The 22,652-nt window shown below is 44.6% G+C and overlaps 1 protein-coding gene across 1 annotated transcript in view; it reads right to left on the reverse strand.

The window, feature by feature from the left end:
- Positions 1–9,463, reverse strand: part of PTPRG (protein tyrosine phosphatase receptor type G) — a 389,517-nt gene extending 380,054 nt beyond the window's left edge. The window contains exon 1 of the mRNA XM_014872991.2: positions 9,145–9,463. Coding sequence (XP_014728477.2) covers positions 9,145–9,229 — 85 coding nt within the window. The 5' untranslated portion in view covers positions 9,230–9,463. The remainder of the gene's footprint in view (positions 1–9,144) is intronic.
- Positions 9,464–22,652: the final 13,189 nt, after the last annotated feature.

Raw genomic sequence — 22,652 nt, forward strand, 5'->3', positions numbered from 1 at the left:
ACCCACTTCCAGCAGAGAAGGAAAAGAAACACTTTCTACCAAAACCAGCAGCACGATTAACAGTACCAGGGTGAGGGTAGGGACAGCAAACCCTTGCCCACATTCCTAGGAAGCCTACAGCCGGCTTGGGATTGTACCCACACTGTCACTCCCACTCCAAGTGTCGCAGGGGGCTCATCCCTTACCCACACCCGGGGCATCACACATCACACAGGGTGGTTCTGGAGCTGTGTGAAACCTCCAGTGAACCATGGCAGACAGGAGCCAAAGCCTGAGTTACCCCCTTTAGAAAACTCCACATCACCTGGGCTGTTAGAGGATGCATGGATTGCTACGCCCTTAAAAACTGTTGGGCTTAAAAAGGAAGCAAAACAAGAAGAAGTTACCTGAGACACTAAGAATGCAGAGGACTTAAGCCTTTCTTTCTATTTCTAAAATTGCCATTACAGCCATTACATTCAAGCCACATTAAAAAAAAAATTAAAAAAAGGAAAAGATGAATTCAAACAGTTTACGAAAATAAAGTTAGAAGTCCTAAGAATCAGTGATCCAGGCCACATCCACTGAACAGCAGAGTATTTTGTTCAGCACTGACTCCAATAATGATCTAGAAGTCATACTAGGCAAACAATCAGCATGAGTTTTCTTGCTGTGGCAGAAAAATAGGCCACTGAAAATCCCTGGACAAACAGAAAGGGCAATAGCATTGTACATACATAATATGAACAAGACCAGTGCTCAGTTCTCGTGTGCACCTTTCTTAAAAAAAAAAAAAAAAAAAAAAAAAAGCCTGCAGAAAAGAAAAAAAAAAAACAAAAAAACAAAACATTCAAGGACTGAATAAAATCTCATGGCAAAGGGCTTGTGGTTCAGGTCACTGGGTTAATCAAGACATTGTAACATGGTTTTATCCTAATGTGCAAATACTCTCATGGTAAAAAAATACCAGAGGGCTCTTTAAACTAGTAGAGAAAAGTGAAACCGACAAGAGACGGTTGTTAAAGTAGTTGTATATTTGTAATTTTATCTACAGTAACTCAAGCACCACTTTTTTTGGTGGCTTATTTATTTTTATAACTAGTTTGTTCATAGAAAGAAGTCTAGTATAATTTCAAATGGGCACCAAACAAATTATTGATTTAAAAGAGACAACTGACAACAGTTCCAAGGACTGATACATATGATAAAGCATCCTCCAGAAAGCCAAAATTTTAATGGACAGACTGGACATGTCTGCTTCACTACAGGCAGACTCATACTAGGAGGTGGTTTTGCATTTCAACACACAGTAAAGAAAAACTTGCAGGAAAGTATAAAGACAGTATTAAAACAGCACCAGCTTGACACAAGGCTACCCAAGGGGAACAGTGACAATAACAAGCATGGTTGTGTTTCAGAATAATGTCACGATGAGGGTTATGGGACAGACCCTCACCTGGTGGAAGCTGCCACAGCAGCTGAGTCGTGCCGTGACAGCGTGCAGCAGCTGAGGATCTGCCACTGCACCACGAGAAGAAATTATAGAACTTGCACAGTTTGCACCCCCGGTTTGCAAATATAACAATGCATTAATTCACAGTAAACAGGAGGGAAGCGCTTTGCAGTGCATAAACAATGTAGTAAGAAACAATTTTAAAAGTCACAGTTTCTGAAACTGCTGTCACTGAGCACAAACTTTTAACACTTACTTAAATAGCTAAAACTGTGCAAAGGTGTCACTTCAGAACACAAACAGTTATACAGAAACTCTATAATCTGATGCAAAACCCTTGGGCAAAGAAGGTAAAATAAACAACTAATTTTAGAACCTGAACACTCCATTAGCACTTCTCACCAATTAGAATATGATGCAACTGCTGTCAACAGGCAAATTTTAGTTGCATTTTAAGCATGGATTTAAATACAAAATACACAAGCTAGTGCACTGTAACACAATAAGTCAACCACCTACAAGTAGAATGGAGGCCAACAAGAAGAGACATTGAACTGGTTCTCTCTGCCTACCCAGTGAATGGATGCAATGTTTAAGAGGCAGACGTGCTGCACAATCCCTCATTTCTACTTCGACTGCACTAAATCTATACCATAATCTCCAGAAGTCTAAGAGCACCTTAGTAATCTAAATGCCAATGAAAGTCTATAGAAAATTTAATCTTTAAACTCAATTTTGACAGCAATGTAGATCTGTACTTATTTGAAAGCTACCAGGTATCTTTATTTTTTCCAGGGGGTTGGCAATGGGGAGGGATGGCTGGACAGAAGCCTCACACTGAGGTCACTAAACAGAGGTTTATATTAAACATATGCCTACAAAAAAAAAAAAAAAAAAAAAAAAAATCACTAAACTTGCCCTAAAAAGCTCTTTGTCAAAACCTATTTATTTTGAGATATGTATCACAAACTTTACTACCTCCTAAGATACAAACCAAATTCTTATAAAATCCAGAAGGGGAGAGAGGAAAAGGGAAAAAAGATTATTCAGGGAAGCATTTCTGAACACACCAAATTGACACAAAGACACAGAATGGTCCTCAGTGAAGTTGCTTCAGGGACATTCTTGTTTCAAAGAAATGTAGAGACTAAAAGAAAGTAATCTGCTTTCAGCTGAGGACCATCAACATGGGTCAGGAAAGAACTGTTTCTCTTCACCTCTGCAGTAGAAAAATGACTTTTGCAGTGCATTGGCACAACATCACCATCATATCCTGCTTATTCAGTGTTCAACACTTCTTACACTGAAGTGCTCTTCCACTCTGGGACAACCAACACTGGTCACCAACCAGCCTGACAACCTCTCCAAGGAACTCCAGGTCTAAGACTTCAGACTGTTAAAAAGCAATAATCCAATAGCAGATACTTTTATGGGAGTGAGAAAAGGGCAAGGAAGTGCTTTGGTTAAAACAAGTATTATAGCATTTCCTACGTCTCTTACAAGCCTCCTGCAAGGACAGAAGATGGAAAGAGTGAGGTGTGGGAAAACTGAACAACTCTTCACTTTGCCTGTGAGAAGTTATCAGATAGCTTTCCTTTCCTGTCAGCAGAATAAACTGACTCCCAACAGAACTTTTAACAGCACTCTGTCAGGGAGACAGCCACACTTTATTCCAAAAAAGAGAACAAAGCAGCTGCCACAAGACCAAATAACATCCTGCATTTTGCTCCTAAATACCACTGCAGCTCTTCAGGGCTCAGAGTTTCATTCATTACATTGCTGCAAGCAGAGAAAAGGATTTTTCAAAGGAGCTTTCCTAAGCTAAACATCCAAGTCTCAAAACAGCTAGATTTTCTTCAGAAGTGCCCCCACACTATGAAAACCAAGTTCCTCAAAGCAGACACTGGACAGGATAAATATCTATCAGGCGTCATGCAGCATTTATGCATAGGAAAACTGCACCACCCACGCCAATTGAGATTTTATGTGCCAGTACTGCTGGCAGGTGCATGATGCAGTCATGTTTTAAGTTCTAGAAAATGGTTCATCATTATTCAAATGACTTGATAATTAAGAGCACCAGTACGTCAACTCCCAAGCAAACTTGGAGATGCATAATAAAACCACATTAAAAAAAAAAAAAAGGCCATACACTAACTGATTTTACTTTAACCATAGTTCACCTGAATACTAATTCAATTTGCTGTAAAGTGAGCCATTCAGTGTAGCAAAACAGATCTTGCCGTGACTGCATGAATTTCTGAGCTTCCTTATTATTACCCTGTGCCTTCACTCCTCCTCCTCCAAAGTGGGGAGTTTATTCCCACCACTGTTTCTTCCAGCTTCCCAGTAGTAATGTCAGGGGAAAGGAAAAATGAGACAAGAGCAGCAGTGTCCATGGAGTATCTCTGCAGCATCATTGCTGTGCTTGCAATCTGCTCCCCAGTTCATCTGCTCACTTTCAAGGTGGGAAGAGATTTTGCTTAGGCCACAAATATGTGACAGCTCAAGGCATAAAACTGGAATCTGCTGTGTCCTGGCAGCTGTGCCTCAAGAAGATGAGTGTACATTGAAAAGCAAGCATTTGGAGACATTACCAGTGCAGCCCAGATTGATTCAAGAGGACTCTTGTCCTCGCTGAAGTGGGCTGAGATCATTTGGGAGAATTGGAGGCTCTGTTAGCACCACTGAAAGAAAGAAACCAATTTGATTTGCCCTGGGGCAAGTAATCTGTACCCTGCAACACAGACAACATGATCATCAGCACAAGATACTGAGTAATGGGAAAATTAACAGCACTCAAGGATAACTTTTCCATGCTTCTTTTTTTCTCTAAAGGTTTATGGACACACAAATGTGAAAACTAGTTGCTTTCATCAAAAGTTATTCTCTAGTTGGGCACCTCCAATTGGCCACAGCCCAGGTACTTCTGCTTAGGATGAAAGGATGCATTAATGTTCATCTTCCTTCTCTGCTTTGCTTCCAACCCATGCAGGTGTTCACAAAACTGATACTCCCTGGTGGGACTGGGCTGGATCTGGAAATCTGTGAAGTTATCTTCCCATCAGCCTGTGCAAGAAGATGTAGATCCACAATTTTCACTTGGAGGAAACACTGACATGAGTTTACCTCATGAAAAGGGAAAACTTGATAAAGATATTTAGACACCTAAAGCAGCAAGCAGTCCCCAGAAGGAATATATAAACCATAAATTAACCCATATGGTGCATATCTAAACCCTCAGATGACTCAATACTTTTAAAAACATCTGTCCGGCAAAACTCCACTTCCTAAAATACTCAAGAATTGTTGTTTAGAATTAAACTTAAAGTGACATGGCACATAAACATAAATAGTTACAATTTCATCCACACACAGGAGTAACTCTTTCAAAATGGAAGCACAATTACTTGGGCAAACAGAAATTAGGCTCATTTTTTCATAATTTCTTCGATTAAAGTTATATATTAGCTAAAGTACAGTGTTATTACTAGACCCTTAGGCTGCAGAGCACATCATGCCACATGTTCATTTGTCTGCTAAAAAGCAGCAACCAAATTATTAGCACTTTTTTCCAAGGACAGTTGAGATTAATAGTTTTAAGTCATTCCTTAATTTAACCATGAAACTTGAACATTTAAATTAGAGTCAACTTTAATAACATTTATTTCAGAAAACTGTAAGTATGTTAGTCCTTGAGCACTGATTATAAGATGGATGGAGCTGTTAGCTGTCTTTTCTGTAACTGGAAACAAATTCCAACTATTAAATTTACAGAACTTGATAAGAGTACAGCCAACACTTGTCCCTACAAAGACACAGAAACCAGGAGTGCAACCACCACCCTACTGAAATCAACAGGTGATTTCCAGTGATTTTTTTTATGGTGCCAAGCAGGATCTATTTGTTCCACAGAGATTTCCAGTGTGGATGCAGATGGGATGGGTGAAGGACACGACATCTCTGCTTGGCTCACAGCAGCTCTTCACTGCTCTAAGACATACATCCCTTTTCTGAACAGGATCAGAAACCCTTACATCCTCCATTCCTAGACAAAAAAGAGAGGGTATCAGGGATAAGAGAGCAATAAAAGAAATCCAACTTATACACACAGGCAAAAATTCCTCCTTGTTCTTCCAAGCAGAGCAACATCCCCAGCCTGGATCCAGACTTCGTAGAAATTGCAATAGGGCTGAGGGAATCCCAGTTACCCTCAAATTGTGTTCCTTTCTTTATTCGAATACAGTGAAATCCTTGATTTCTGTGATGCCTCTTCCTCCCTCCCACCCTTAGGGAGCCTATTCCTCTGGCTGCCAGCACAGACAGCTCCTGTGGCCACTTGAAGACTTTTGTTAGCCGGTCCAGGCCCCGTTAACCACAAGGCTGCTAAGGGATAGCAAAGCTGTCCCTGGAGTTCCCCCCAAGAAGCAAATCACAGCTCTGGCAGCCTGGGAGGGCTCGCTTGGCTTCTTTATCTGCAAGGACTCCATTAGCAACTTCCCGTAACATAGAGCGTATTTTGAAACGGCACTGAAAATAAGGGATAATTAAAATGTACAAAGTGTCATCTTCATAAAAGCCACAGGACTAAATAGTCTTGGAGGGCCCTCTCCTGTACATTCCGTATTTCTCTACGTGCACAATGCACCTTCCTCTGTAAAATCTTTACTAGACAAAGCCAGCCTCCTCTGCACCTTTAAAAATATCTGAAGTACTATTTACTTAGTTCATAAGGCACAGCTCCCAGTATAATTTTTCCTCCAAGCAGAAGACAGTTACATGCAAAATTAACTCTCAGCTCCGATCTATGAAGACTCAAAATCCAAAACCCATTTAGGTAGTTGCCAGGTTAGCAACAATTTGATTCATTACCACAGAGCTAATCTAGACTTAAGAAAATTACTTTCATTTATGCATCTAGCCTAAGAAAATGGCAGCAATTGTCATTCCTTAGACGACAGGATTGTCAAAGCAAAAGCTAAGAACTGCACAAATGTGTACTTTTTCCTTTACAAAAAAAATATTTACTCTCTTTTGGCAAAGCACCAAGAAATCAGATAGTAAGGATATCACTGTAATGCTAATATTTATATCTTACTGAGTTTTGGTACTGTGAATTTAGATTAATGAGCAAACAGACCCCATGGAAACAACCTCCCTTACCTTGTCTTGGTTTGATCTATTAACCAAAGCAATTACCAGTGACAAGCCCACAGAGAAATGCACTAAACAGTTCAGAAGGAGGAAAACCTTACCCACATATTTTTTTGGCTGCAGTAAGAGAAAGGAGTCACTGGCAAAGGAACAACAACAAAAAACACCTACTTAAACAGCGAAACCCTATTACAACACAACTAACACAGAAATACTGAAAAGACTTATTTTCTACACGGTTCATTTATTGTTACTGAACAAAGAAAAGAATAGCCTTTATGTTTCCTCACAAAGTAAAGTGATTTGCAGGGGAGAAAACAAGTGGTGACCTCTCTTCCATTTAAAGGGAGCGAGATATGAAGCAGAGGGAAGAAAGATGCTTACAAATTAAAACCAAGCTGACAAATACCTTACGTCTTTAATCCTCTCTACAAAATGCTATGAAAAGGTACAGAAGCATTCGTGGTAGGTACTAAATGGTTAATATGTGGCCGGGATTCCCTGCCAACACAAATTCCGATGATTTGCCATTGGATGCTGTCAGCACCAGCGTCCTGTTATAGCCCACAGAGATCCTCCCTGCAGCTTCCCTGCCTCGGGCATCTCTGAAGTGCGGGATCAGAGTCGGAGGGTCCCCGTTTATCAGGAGGTTTCACTCCCCACCCCTCGGCTCACACACACCAGGTACCGCTGCTCTTCAGAGCAAAGCTCACGGCAGCAAGCGAGGTACTGAGCTCTAACACGGCAGCTCTGTACAAAAACTAAAGGCATTAAAGCCTTTCTGGAAAATAGTTTGCTTTCCAGGCAAAGCTTTAGCAACGAACAGCCCTGAAACATTCTTGAGTATTACACAGCTGTTTTATGGTTTCTGGCATTACAGAGTTTACCAACACTCTGCAAGCGTCCTACTACCCTCTGCTTGCATCCATCTTCACGTTCGAACCATAATACAAATATTATCTGGTTCAAACATCGCTGATCTAAATCAGCGAGTCATACAATACTGTCATATTAAACCAACATCAGGGCTTGTTTTCCTGCAGCATTCCTGGAGCCTGCCTTCTAGCTGTAATTACTATACAATATATATCAGAACCAGAGAGAAAGGCATCATTCCGAGGACTGAAATTAAGAAAAAATCAATACAAAGAAGATAAATGTTTCGTCAAAAGCTGCAGAGGTATTAACCTTCTCCCCAACTTAGTTTCTTTTTGCTTCAAATCATTTTACCATGTGAGAAGCTGCTGGAAGGAATGAGATGGGATGGGTCTATCTGCTTAGCTCTGCATTTGGTGTTAGAAAAAAGGGTATTCCAGGAAGAAAAATTTTTAAAAGGAAAAAAAAAGCGAAACATAAGTGGAAGTTCCTATTAAACCTCTAGAATTCAATTATTTCATTAGACTCTTGCACACCTGGCCGCGGCGAGCAGCCAGGAGCCCAGGGCAAGGACGGGAGAAGCCGCGGTGGGGAGGGGACGTTCCGTGGGAAGAGGGGCTCGCGTTCCCCCCGGGAGGGAGCGAGGAAGCCCCGGGCGGAACAAAGGCGGCCATCGATCCCTGGGGGCTCCCGGCCGTGCCCGGGGCGCTCGGAGCGGCCGCGGAGCCCGGCGGGCACGCGCGCGGCCCGGGAGCGCGCCGGGCGGGGCCCGCGCTGCGCGCCGGCGGAGGGGCGCGCGCCCCGCGGGGGCGCCGGCGGCCCCACAGCGCCCCTGGCGGGCGGCCCGGGCACTGCGGAGGCGGCGGGAGCCCGAGCGAGCCCCGCGAGTTCCCCCGGGCCGGGGCGAGCGGCGGGGCCGCGGGTCCCAGCGCGGGGCGCGGCGAGGGCGAGCGCCCGCCCGGCCCCGGTACACGCCAGCCCCGCGGCCCGATGCGGGGCGGGAAGCGATACACGGGCACCGGCCGCGGGGTTCGAAGTGGGGAGGGGGGAACTGCACGGTGGTCGCCGAGTGCCCCGCGGCCACGGAGCCCCTCTCTTCTCCGGCGGGTGCGCGGTGGCGGCTGCACGGCTCCAGCCCCGGTGCGGAGAGGGCGCGCAGCCCCGCGGGACCCCCCCCCCCCCGCCCCGCCAAGGTCAGCAGGCGGCACGGCGAGACCCCCCCGGAGGACACGCGTGGCGTGGGGAGGACAGGGACCCGCGCACCGACAACTTTCTGCCGGGGGCTGCGGCGCGGGCTGGGAGCGCGGAGTCACGCTGCCTTTCGGGGCGGCGAGCGGCGGTCCCGCAGCACAAAGAGAGCTCCAGGCAGCCCCACGAAAGAAAAGCAGCGCGCAAGGACCCCCCTGCGCCCGCCCCGCGCTGCAATGCACCGGAGACTGGGGACACCGCGCCGGGAGCGCGGAGCCGAGCCCGTGCTCCGCTGCCGGCCCCACTCGCGGGCAGCGCTGCCCGCAGCCGGGAGAGTGCTGTGGAGCGGGAGGAGCCCCGGCGAAGCGAAGGGGCCCCCGCCAGCCCTGGCGCATCCTCCGCGCTCCGGGGGTGCCCCGCCGGCTCCCCACGGCGGTCGCGGACACGTGTGGAGGAGGCACCGGGAGCCCCCCACAGCCGCCGCGCTCACTCACCGGGGAAGCACACCACATCATGGAGCACGGAGCTGGTGATTTTCAAGAAAAAGATCCACCAACACGGTTGCAGTAGCCTCCGCATGTCCAAAGCCGCACATCGAAAGGGGAAAGGGGCTAAAATAATTAACACACAGGGGGAGGGAAAAAAAAAAAAAAAGGGGGAGGGGGGAGGAAAAAAAAAAAAAAAAAAAAACAAAAACTTGTTGAAAATAAGTTTCTCCCCGCACCCCTGTTCCTGCGGGAGAAAGCGGGGGGCTCCTGCTCGCCTCCTCTACGGGGGAAAAAAACCCAAAAAATCCCTCCAAGCGCGGGGCAGGGGGAGGACAGAGAGGAGCGCCGGCGGGGCGCGGGGACCCCCCCGCGCGGCTCGGCGGGCGCGGGGCGGCGCGGCTCAGGCGGGCAGCAGCGGCGGGGCGCGCATGCCGCGGACGGGGCGCTCACAGCCGCCTCCGCGCACGGCCGGGCGGGCGGCGGTCAGCCGGGGCCCCGGCGCGCTCCATCCTGCCGTACAGGAAGTGGCGGGCGAGCCCGGATCCTGGCGGAGACTTTAAAGCGGGGCGAGGGAGAGAGAGAGAGAGAGGGAGGGAGGGAGAGGGAGAGAGAGCGCGGCGCGGCGCGGCGGCGAGGCGAGGAGAGGAGAGGCGGCGGCGCGCCGGGCGCCCCGGCGGCGCGCCCCCGCCGCCCTTAAAGCGGCCGCGGCGGCGGGGCGGGGGCGCGCTCGTGTGCACGCTCCCGTTCCCGCGCACGCTCCCGCCCCGCCGCCTGTGTGCGTGTATTTGTGGGGGACGGTGTGGGACCGAGCCGCGGAAATTCGCCCTTTGCAATTTGGGGTTCCGCGCTCTCGCCCCGGCCGTGTCTGGTTGAAGTTCCTTGTCTCATTACGCCGCCCCCCGGTGCGTGCTGCGGGGGGGGCCGCGCATTGGGGATGGGTGGCCCTGTCCTTCGTGGTACCCCCTCCCCACTTGTGTGCATCGCTCGGGGTACTGTCAGAGGGGTCCGATCCCCCTTCCCCGCTCCATAAACGCGCAATTTTCAATCCCCTTCGTTACCCTGTATGACTCTCTGGTCCCCCAGAGAATCGCACAGCTCAGTGCTGTGCTGGGTATTTCCAGAAATACTCATGGAAATCATACAGATTTTTTTTTTCTCCTCCAGTGGTATGTGTCTTTTGGGGTACTGCAAGAGACACCTCCACCCCCACTATCCCTAGAATCACATAGATTTTCCTCCCCCAGTAATAGTCATCATTCTGGGTATTGCTGGAAGCATCCCACAAAATTGCTATTTTTCCCCCTATATTGTGCATTATTCTACATATTTCCAGAGAGCCACCTCAAAATGAGATAATTGGTGTTTCTGCAAAGTCAGATGAAGGCTGTCCCAAGCCACTCTGCATCCATACACACACACACACACACACCCCTCCCCGGCAGCAGTTTCTGAATGAGCGATAATTTTGCACAGGAAACAGAAGCAGAAAATGGTGTGAATTCAGGATGAAGAGATGGTTGTTTGTACTTGGTATTTCCTAGCTGTGCTGTGGTCTGCTGATGCTTAAATTTCATTCAGAGGTAGTTTTTGTCTGTTTCTTTGTAAATTACGTCCATTCCAGGGATTCTGTTTCAGAAATGAAAGGGTTTGGCCAGGTTTACCAGTGAGCAGTGTGCTCAGCCCTGGCTGTGTCATTTGCTATGCCTCTCTTTACTTACCTGCAAACCTTCCACATTTGTGGTGTTTCCAGAGGAGAGGAGATGGTCGGCAGGAGGAGGAACAGAGTAGGAAAATTCAGAAGTCATTTGTGGAATGGCAGTGATTTTCTCTGTCCCTTCCTCAGCTGAGGGGTCACTGGAGCAGTGCCCTCAGGTACTTAGCACTGTCTGCAAGTGGTTTTGTGTCCATCCAGGTTTACCCCACTCAGCACAAGAGGCCAAGGCAGTGGATTATGCTGCATCCAAAGGGCTCCTCATCCTCATCAGGAGGCATTTGTAGGCTTTCCTTTGACTTTCTCTCCACATATCAGGTCATGACTGCCAAAAATCACAGTTGGAAGTTAAAAGTGCAGTCCCTATTGGCCAAAACTGTTCATCTCTGTAGGGATTTTTCAAGTCTAAGTATTTAAGGACTTGATTAGATATTCTCTGCCCTTGAGGACACCACCCATTGGGGTCTGCAAAAATTAGGGAAGTTACTTGTGTAAAGATTTGTTTAAAGCAAAGCAAAAATTCATAGGCCCCAGGAGAAAGGTCTCATCCAACCTATTCACTAAATCATTTCACAGAACATGGTTTCAACTCTCATAAAAACAAAGATGCAATTTTAACAGCTAAATTTTCCTGATGCTTTTTGTTCCTATGAAAATCAAAACCAAATCCCCACCTGCCTTGACCTTTTGGAATCTGCTGTGACATCTGGGCTCAGTTGCTTATTGGGCTGTTCAGAAAAACCTGCAAAATATTCCCCTTTCAGCAATTGACTCCAACTTTGCTGTTCTATTTCAGCAGATGGGGAGGCAGGTTCTACACCAATACTGAGGCTTGCCTCTTCAAACGATGTCTCCTTGGTATCATAAGAGGCAATCTTAAAGTGTTTCAATCTAAAAGTGGATTTCAACAGGTCTCATTACATGAGAAAAGTTATTACACACTATTGCAATATCACAAAAGAAGAGTAAAAGCAGTGGATATTTTTTCAAAGAGCAGTTTGAATTAGTATTTTTCTCGGTAATTCAAAATCCTTTGCAAAAGCTGTTAATTGCACCATATTCTTAAATTAGTTTAGGGTTTTCTCTCCTGGAAAACGACAAACCTGAAACTGGATCCCTCTCTTGGAATTGGAGGAATTTTGCATTTCCCATTCTTGGTGCAAACATGAAAGTAAGATATAAAATGCATAATCAGAGTACTGTGTCCTGAGGAGCACAGATGACTTCAGATCTCTCTAAGCTGCTAAGGAAGATTTTAGAATGGCAGTGCTGCCATCAAAAACCAGAAGTGTTCGGGCTGGATATTCACAGTAGTCGCCTCAGGTCTGAACTTCTCAAAACAAATCTGTAAAAGCCCAATGTCAGCACGACCAGCTTGGTTCAGCCTGCTGTGGTACAACATGTACAATGACCCACTTTTCCTGGAGTGGGAAATCAATCATTGCATCGTCACACATCAGTTTAGGAGCTGTGGTGGCACAAGTAGCTTTGTTTCACATTAGCAATTTGGGTGGGCAGAGAAATGGAAAGATGGATGATGGAGATGCAGGGAACAAAATTAAACACGGTTAAATGAGAATCCATTTCCTGCATGCAGTATCTCTGTGCCCGAGGCACGCTGTCTATCAACAATACACAGGTACAAATTGGCCTGCAGACGGATCTTTAACTACCCAAACACAGCAAACTGCATTAGCAGGATGCTGCTCTGCTGGGCTGGGGCCGCCTGACTGTGGAGCATCCCCATTAGATAGGACAGCTGATTCTTCCCAGTGACTGCACTACTGTGGCGTGATTAAAATAACTGCTACTGTATTGAAGGGGTTGAAAGGGGACATTATACCCCAGTGAAGCTAAACCAGACCAGTGGGTGCTCTGCAAATCTTGCAATATATATGGTTAGCAAAGGAGGTGATGTCAAGGTGAGAGGAATGGGACCAGCAGCCCTGGTTTGCTTGGAAGAGTGAATAAAAGATAACTTCTATCCTTCTTTCCCCCGCTTCCTGTTTGAACAAGTAATATTTTTATGCTGCCTTCATCAACATACGGGCATGACTCCTGGGAAAGAAATGAAAGTCTGTTAATTTATTTGATCAGACATGAGAAATAATAGAAAACTGAAACGAAGAGTTGTATTTGTCATATGTTTGAATTAGTGAAAAGCTGAAGAAAGCAGAAAAATATTGCAAGGAGTTCAAAGATGAGAGGTTTTATTGAATTAGAAAATTATTAATAGCATTAATCATTTCCAAAACAGGCTTCTTAACATCTATAATGACTATGTAAAGGATTGGAGAAATAAAAATCAAAGAAAAAAGTCAGATACACAAAGTTACACTTCTTTTTGTGTCTAGAAAGAAAGGGATGAATTTTCCTTGATTTATAGCCAGCCTCGCTGGAATGGTTAACCTGTGGGGAAAAGACCAGGTGAGGATCTAGCCCTGAAAGGATAATTCAACATGAAGTACAAAGAAGCAGCTACAGTTCAGATTATAACTAATGTGACGTATAAACTTCCAGATTAATTCAGCAGTCCTAGTTCCTGTTCAGCTTTGCATGGAAAGGAAAAAAGGATGCTGAACTTGTAGTTTCATAAATTATACTATTGCAGAATTAGTTTCTCTCAGCCTCAGGATAGATGCATTCTTCTCAGAGTGTGCTGTGAGGCTTTGAAGGTCTTAACAAGGCATCTGAGAACCTGCTGAGAACCAGAGGTGGAGGGCAAGCAAAGTGCTGTGATAAAAGAGGGCTTTATTTCAATATAATCATAGCAATAAGCTGTGTTGTTTGGTTTATGAAGACATAAGAATAAATGAACTCAGAGATGCAGGTAAAGTGAAAGGTATGAAAGATGTTAATGGGTGATGTGAACTCTGGCTAAGATGTAGGCTGTGGGTCAGAGATTGCTGCAAGTATTACAGGCTGCACATCTACAGCTCATCCAGCATGACAGGAATGAGCACTGACTTGAGATACTCCGAGATGTCCTGGCTGGGAAGTGTCCCACAGGGCTTGCACAAGGCTTTTTTGGAAGACCAGTACATTTATTTTCTTGTGTTCTAAAAAAGGAGCCACCACCTTAGGGTAGCCTTAGGCTAAATCATTCAGAACAGACACTTGGTCACATGCTGAGATGTCTACTTGAAAACTTCGAATTAACCTTGAAGTCAAACAGCTCTTTTGTCTCCCGAAATGGCCTCAAAATGGCTGTGTTTGTAAAAGTGTGTGTGTAGGGTTGGACTGATCAGCGAGTTTCTCTTTCAAAAGCAGCTGTAGTTCAGAGTCCTGTGGTACGACCTTGCTAGGGCTGTGAGTGTTTAATTCACAAATCCTCTCCTGTTCGAAGAAGAATATAAAAATCTATCATCAGTGTGGCAGTGAGCAGAGCAAGCATGTTCATGACTAGAGCTGAGGGATGAGATGAAAGACCCAGTTTTCTGTCCTGCTTGTCTGACCATGTCTGTGACTCAGTGGGAATTTCTGTCTTGGCAGAATTTAAGGTGGAAGCTGAGACAACAGACTTAGGGTCTTCCATTATTGATGCAAATATTGGTTATAGGTTTCAATAATATTTGGATTCAATGAAACTCTTGGGATCCTCAGCTGCAGAAAAGCAGAAATGCTTTGAGTGAGAAGGCTCTATCCATGCTCGATGTTTTTCCACTATCGTCAAGCTTGCCAGGGAGATAACTGCAACTGTTAGGTTTTTCTACACAGTGAAGTTGACTCAAGGACAGGCAGGGTTTGCAGGCAGTGTGAATTCAGGCTGAATATAAGCTGCTGTAAGGAGCAGCAGGGGTGTGGTGTGCTGGATCTAGACATGTTACAGACACAGTTACCGTGAGCAATCTCACTGTCTCTGGTACACTCACCTTCCAGCCTCCTTGTCTTCCTGGACTCCACACAGCCAGGATCCTAATGAGATACCTACTCTTTTAAAGGCCTCATGCATTACAACCAAAACATCATTAAAAACATTGACAAAATTGGTGAGAATGAATAAATTCATTGAACGTTGAATTTCTACTCTTCCTTTCCCCTCTTTCAGTCCACTGCTGGTTTCTGCCCAAGGAGTTAGTGCTATATGTCCCTGCTCCTGCACAGATGTCAAAAAGATGTGTCAGAACCTTCAGGATGAAGGGTAAAGACACAGGTGTGCTGTGGTCCCAAGGGGAGAGGCAATGATGACTCTCTAACAACACATGACCTTCTGCTGTAAACCCATTGCAAATGGTGTCCAAAGCCAGGCCCCTGAAATTGCTCCCCAATGAAGACCAATCAGGCAGACTGCAAAAAACACTTTCCTAGTCAATCCCAGGAGAGCACTTTTAAGAGACAAAAATCTGTTCTATAAATGGTAGAAGCAGAGTCCCAATCTGTTTAAGGAAAGAAGAGAAAGTTAAGAGCAGTATTTGCCATACACATATTCACTCAGAGATACACTGCCTTCGACTGCAGGAATAAGGTGATGTGCAAACTTGTATGTTCTGGCTATCTTTTTTAGTTGGTAATGTCTTACAAGAGCTTGTACAGATATGAATAATTACATTCCAGAAACTAGTGCAGCCCTTGGTGGGAGGGTGCAGGGATGAATGGCCTTGACAGAACAAGGAAAGAAATAACACTTGTGAGGTACAGGAAAAGTAACTCTTACTTTATTTTGGGTCACTGTGTTGCAACAGAGAAATGCAGATTGCAGATTACAGCATAGTTCTGTCTTCACTATTCCTCTCTGGTTTCAGATATCTGTGTTTTTGGTGTTTGAGTATATTTTTTCTTAAAACATTAGCAATTACTCAAATATAGGCTTGTGTAAAGCACTTTGGATTTGAGTATGGACAGGCAGTACATTAGCTAATATGATTCCATTAAAAAGAGATTCCATAGTCAGTGCCCCAATCAAATGAAGAAGTGTCAATATTAATAAACCTCCCAAAGAAAGGGATAAAATCAGATGCCCCAGTGACCCCTCAGACACGAGTTATTCAGATCAATACATACCCATAAGCACGGATGGAGATGGATAAACAATAACAATGCATCCAGGCCACTGAGGTTTGGCAGTACAGCACACCCACAAAGTCTCCTTTATTTTCTCTACTTTTGCTTTCCATTCCCTTATTCTCCAGTGTCAGGGGCATGAGCTGCTTGTCTGCAAACTCCAGTTTCTTGCTTGGAGTTCATCCTGTCTCTTGATGCCTGGACTAAAAGGGATTTCTTGGAAGCGTAAAGATGCCGTCCAAACAGTTGAATAAGCGGTAATCCAAATCCCTGACAGCTTACATGGCTAATGCAACCGAAATGATTTTCATTCATCTTTTCAATTGTCATCAAATACAGATCCACTGCAGCTGGGCACAGCTCCACTGGGCATTCACTTTCCTGGAACTGCACCTACTCGGGTCCAAGTCAAAGTTTAGCCAGTGCAAGGAGGGATGTGACCAAACACCACAAAAATGTAGTTGTTACTTTCTACAGTGTTTTGCTACTGTGGGAGTGTGGCAAGGCTGTGCCCTTATCTATTCTTTCCAGATCTCATGTTCATGATGCAGATCTTTGTGCCATCAAGGTCTGGTAGTTACTGTGCACCCTTCTCACAGCTACAGTGTTGGAGGGTTTAAAACATTTCAGAATTTCGGTGTCTCTTTTTGTCGATTTCAGATGAATAGGAGAAGAGGATGACAAGTTCCTGAACACAATTAACACTTGGGCCCAATTCTACCTTTTTCTATGCTGGTGTAAGTCTAACTTCTCTTCATGCAGCTAACAGGTGATTTGAGACAGTGTAACATGGGACAGAGTCAAACCCTTTATTTGGAAGAAGACAATTGCTTCCTTTGGCGCATGCCCAAGAAAACATAGATAAGACACAGAAAAGATAGTAGGATAAACTGTAAGGGTTTGTTTGTTTGTTTGTTTGTTTGCTTGCAGGTTTTTTGTGGTTTTGGGTAAAAATCTTCAATTCTGGACTGGAAACTAGGCTGTCATACTCAAGCCCAAAAGGGGAAATGTTTATCATAAGTGACCTGAAGAGGAATACAACTAATGTGTTTAGAACCTTGAACTGTTGTGTTAGTCCACACAAATTTATATTGTCTGTTTTAAAATAACTAATGACGTCCAAGTAGATTTTAGCATGTATTAAAGGCATCTTAAGACACATTGATGGTAAAAAAGGAAACTGAGAATTAAATTCTTAAGACTAATTCATAGCAAAGGAATATGAGACCTCATAATTCCTCCCATAGCATCACAGTTAGTAAAATATTACTTTTTTTTTTTTTTTTTTTTTTTTTTTTTTTTTTTTTTTTTTTTTTTTTTTTTTTTTTCCTGTAGCAGAAACACAACAGAATGACATTTTCCCCTGTGGGTCAATATTAATTGGGAAGCGATGGGCACTCGGGAGCGTTCCCCGGGCCGCGTTTGTTGTCGCTGTGAGCCCCGGCCCGCCGGGCTGAGCCGGAGGCGGCTTCGAGCCACACGGGGGAGTCGCAATGCGCGCACGGCCAAGCTCGGCTCTCCTAAATCACTCCTCGGAAACCTGATTTCTCCCTGCTGCCGCCTTGTCAGTCTGTCTGGGAGATAACACGAGATCTGCAACACTTACCGCAGCAAAAAACAAAGCTGGAAACGCGGTGTTTCTGGAACAGAACGGCCTGTGAGTGCTGCGGGTCGGGGTTTTTTGGAGGGGAGGAAATCTGTGCCAAGCATGATTCTCTGTATTGAAGGCTCAGCCACCAGCTTGCCTGGTAATGCCATGTAGAACACTAAGAAAAGTTAAAGAAACCTGAGCCATCAGTAATAAAATTCCAGGGATTTTGTGTAATCCGCTGGGAAAGCAGAGGGTGTGGCAGGCTCATTGCGGGGCACAGTGACGGCGGAGCAGGAGCAGGAGCAGGAGCCAGCCCTGCCCATCATCACATTTCTCATTGCGATGGATGCACAGCCTTCCACCATGGACTGCGGGAATGATGGGGGAACACGGTGTGGGCAGGCTCTGGTGCTCCTGTCCCAGGGTTTGAAGATCCTGCTGTCCTGGCAAAACTCCCCTTCAGTAAGTACAGGCCATGAGCAGCGGACACGGAGCCTGAACATCCTGCAGCAGGGAGCCATCCTCATTGCCCAAACCCATCCAAGCCGGACGACACAGCAGCGATGAGGGTCCTGAACAATGCACAGAGGGAAGTTCTGGACAAAGGTCTCTCAACATGGCACAGGTTTCCTTGCAGGACTCAGGCCATCCTAACGAGCATTCCCTTGGATTTTTATACATCGTTCTTATGACCTTACCATATCACACAGGAGATTTACTTTCCCAGCTTATTGTTACCTGCTAATCCAGACGGCTGCTCGCACAATACACCATTATCCAGCAAAACAACACGGAGTGACAAACGCAGTTTAGTGAGCACTGGCCACCAATCCGAGGGAGCCGGGGTCACTGCTGAACAATACCAAGAGAGGTCTCACTAGCTTCTTCTCCCTCCTCCATTCAATGAGCTGTTAATAGACAAGCTGTTAGAGAGAAAAAGAACTAAATAGTTTACAAGCTTACATTTGAAGGCCTGTGAATTGCATTAGCTGAGCCAGCTGAGCGAGAGCCAAGGCAATCTCCCCACGATTGTAGAAAATGTGGCATTGAGGCATGTGGAGGCAAAGAAAGAATGACAGTGACCACGTTTACAATATGCAAAGCTGAAATAATTACTGCTTTGTGTGGCATAGAATTTTTAGCTGAACAACAATATGGAATCAAAGCATTCCGTCAAATGCACAAGTGTGTTTGTGTGTTCATATTTTAGAACCTTCTCTCTTCTATGCAAATATTAATTTACAGATTTGATAAAAACTTCTTGAAGCTGATTTTTATTATTTCCTCATTGGACCTTTCCCCCTCCTACCTCTCATTCCCTACTGCAGAGGCCACTCTCAGTATGAGAAATGACCACAGTATTTTTCATTACTCTCTGGGTTTTTTGGGGCCTAGCAGTTATGAATAGGAATGTGAACTGCTTACAATAAAATTACCTGGATAATAATTTGGGATCTGTGGAGCTGGAATGTGCAACTGAAAATATTTGTAACCCTTTGGTTACCAGCCAAGAGGTTGACATAGTTCTTTTTAATGTTTCATTCTGTCCTTTACCCGGGGGGGGCGGAATTGAAAAGCAGCAGAACAAGACAAATTAATAATCGTGAAATAGAAAAATTGAAAAGTAAAGAATGGTACCATGAAATTATTCATTTTAAGACATTCTGTGGCAGAAAAGAATGAAGGAAAGAACAGTTAAAAACCAGCCACTATCAAACAATCATAGTTCAAAATTTCTACCTTTGAGAAAAGCTCAGAAACTTTTAAGGGGGTCATATCTTCAAACAAAAGGATTGGTTTGGATTATATACACTTTCAGGTAAAAGATTTCAACTTGCTTACTAATTTTCTTCTTTATATTGCTCTCCCCATTTTATAAAGTCTTTGGTTAGAAAGAAGCCAGGTGTTTCTCTGATGCAGTGCTGCAGTGACAGCAGGAAGAGCTGAGGGAGCTGCTTTAATGCAGCCCTTACAAACAACCTGAGGGCTCAGGCAATTGCTGCTGGGGCTTTCAGCAAAGGACAGTGGTGCCTTTTGCTGTAACCTCCACTAATGGGTGGCTGTCTTTGATATTTGTCTTTGATAGCTCATTCGAAGTCCATTTAAAGCAGCAAAAATCAGCTTGACAGCGAACACAACTTTGTTTTTTTAAAACAATTTTTTGGTACATTATCACACAGATCATTCAGAAACTGGACTTACTTGGGTCAGTGATCCAGAAAACAGCTTTTCCTGTCAGACTTGAGCTTTGCCCATTAAACTTTGTCTCAAAATCTGAATATATTTACCAAAGAGAAACCTTTTAGTCATGCTTAGAGTACAAGTCATCTATTGCTTATATCTGAAAGGAAAGTAATCCAGCATCCCTCTACATGGGCTAAGAATTTCTGCCACTATTTTAAGACCAATGGCAAAACTCATGTTGGCCTTAGAAGGGACAGACTGACTTCTGAATTGTTAAATGCTCTCTTTTGGTTACAGTCCTGCAGTGTCAGTGCAGATAAATCAGATTCTGGAATTAGTCACCTGAGATCAGACCAAGTAACGATTATGCTTTTTCACGTCCTTGATTTTGAAAATTTTTCAAGTATGATGAGAAAAATTCTCTTTGGAGACTTCAGAGAAACCATCGTGTCAATGGTATTTTGTTGTTTTAGTGAAGGGCTGAGGATTTATCTAATCAAACCTGGGAATCGTCCTCTTTTGTTTTGGTGGGTTGCTTTTCCTGAGCTATCCAGTGTTCCCTCTTCTTAGATCCTTTCATTCAAATGAGTAGTTTCCTTATATTGGCTGATCTTTATTTCTGTTTTTAATATTCTCTATCGATTTTATTGTAGTGCACTTACATGCCGTTCAACAGTCCCCTATTACTGTAAATAAAATGAGATAAATAACTTGGCTTTCTTTCTGCATGTGAAATATTTGGCAGCTGCCATCCCCACCCTTAACAGAGCACTTGACAGTGTCAGTGTCAGTATGTGTGAGAGCAGCTCTCACGTGTCACCAGTGCCCATGTGGGCACCAGTGCTGGTTAAATAAAGCTAGCTTGGGGTCTGCTGATATTGCTGGCTGGCTTTATCTAGCAAGCAGAGGTACCAGTGGCATCTGTGCATCTGCTGGATGTGCAGATGGAGGCAGCTGCCCTCTCAGACACTGGCAGTGTTAACATGGGCATCTGTGACCAGGCAAGATATTGCTTATCTGCAGTGCATGGTGAAGTGACTGAGGCTCCTGTTTCCAGATCAGGCAGGTGTTATTTCTATCTATCACTGACACACTCGGGCTTAACCGGTCACTTAAATAACAACGATAAGATCCAAAACACAGCTTCATCTCTTTTCCCCTTGTGACTCTGCAGACACTCGCTGTCCTCAGGGAAATAACCAGCACGGTCAGAGTACAGGGGGTGCATTCCTTTGGCCAGCCAGAGTCTGAATGGCACTGCCAGCAGCTGCACTCCCTGCAGAGCCCTTGGTGCTGGCTCTGTGTCAGCTGGAGGAGCCCTGGGGCAGCTCCCAGGGCAGCACTGGCACTGGGCTGTGCTCTGGAGCTTTGCCTTGGGCTGAGCCTGCCCTGGGAGCACACACGTTACCAAAGCTTATCCTGGCTGCTCTGGCCATTGACAGCAGCTGACTTGAGTGCTGGACTGAATGGCAGGAGCTGCTGGAGGCTCTGCAAGCTGCTTCAGCCAGCCAGGGGCCAGCTCCATGATTTGCCCCTGCCCCAGACAGGCTGGGCTGGGGCTGCTCCAGCAGAGCCCTGGGCTGGCTGCACAGGCTGAACGCTCAGTACTGATGTCCTCTGCCTCTGCCAAGGTTACACATTTCAGTCTTACTGCAGGTGATGCTTACTCCCCTGAAAGTCCTGTAGGTTTATTTCCTGTTATTGTCTGTAAGCCAGCTCTGAAGATCAAACCTGGGTGGAGGTTCGGATCAGCATTGCCAATAGTCATCTGTATTTGTTCTCCAGGAATATACAGATGTACCTTCCTGCTGTGCTTTGTGTGGCTGCAGCCCAGATAGTCTCTAAAACAGACCTTCACATGGGGTATGTTCACATCCAGACATGCTGAAACAATGCCAACATTTTATCTGATGTCCCAAATTTTAAAATACGGAGTTACAGGTTTTGACTCATTTTTATTTGAATACATACTTGAGATACTAAAGAGATTGTATTCTTTTAATTTTGTTATTGCAAAAGCAAATCCATTCCAGTTAGTTAATGCAAACTGCTTTGAAAAGAGCTGCGGAATATCCTTGTAAATATACTTGTGGAAGCAAGTAATTAAAATAGTCAAAATAAAAAGTAAAAATCACATGACTTTAAGAAAGCACATAAAGAGTAATCAAGCAGAGTAAAACCAAATAAGATTAATTTAAGTTACAGACTCAGTATATGGTGTATTGTATTCTTTGGACTGAACAGAATTGCCTGCTGTGCAAGGGTGTTCTGAACTCCATTAAAGAGTAATCTTTGTACACAACAGTAGTGCTGTGCAAATAAATGTTGTGAGGCAAAATAAATAAGTTTTGAGAAATGAATGACTCTAGCAGGAGTTTGCCAATTAATTAGAACAAAGAGGGAAGTCTAGCAAACAACACAAAGAGATAAACAGGGAAGAGTTCACATTGCCATAACAGCTTTTGCTATTTTCCCACTTTACTTTTTGCTAATTCTCCCTCTCAAAAGCTTGTGGGATTTTCTTTGGAGGGGGAAGGGAGCCAAGAGGGTGCAGTGGCAATTTTGCTCACTCATGGAATGCTATCTTTGGGTCTTTCTTCAAAAAAGGTTAATTGTAACTTAATAATTTTGTTTTAACAGGGCAATGGAGTGTGAACTAGAATAGAAAAAGAATTAGAGAAGATTTAGTTATATGTATTGTAGACAGCAAGACCTGTTCCCTTAAAGTGGTTAAGTAATTAACCAGTGCAATTTCATAATTATTAGTTATCATCTCTCAGAACCTATGGAGGATAGGTCAAGTCCCAGAAAACCAGAGGAGGACAGATATAGTACCTGCTTTCAAGAAAATGGAAAAAGGAACTCTCAAGAAACCATGTATTTCTCAGCCTAACTTTAAGCAGGTTATAAATGGAATAAATAAATAAAATATTGAAGCATTTACAAACAACAACATTTTGGAAGGAACTGGAAATACTAGAGCACTACAATTAGAACTAGTGCTCTTGGTAAACCAGGGAAATTGTT

The sequence above is a fragment of the Sturnus vulgaris genome, chromosome 11, assembly GCF_052056855.1.
Source record: "Sturnus vulgaris isolate bStuVul1 chromosome 11, bStuVul1.hap1, whole genome shotgun sequence".
NCBI classification, from domain to species: Eukaryota; Metazoa; Chordata; class Aves; order Passeriformes; family Sturnidae; genus Sturnus; species Sturnus vulgaris.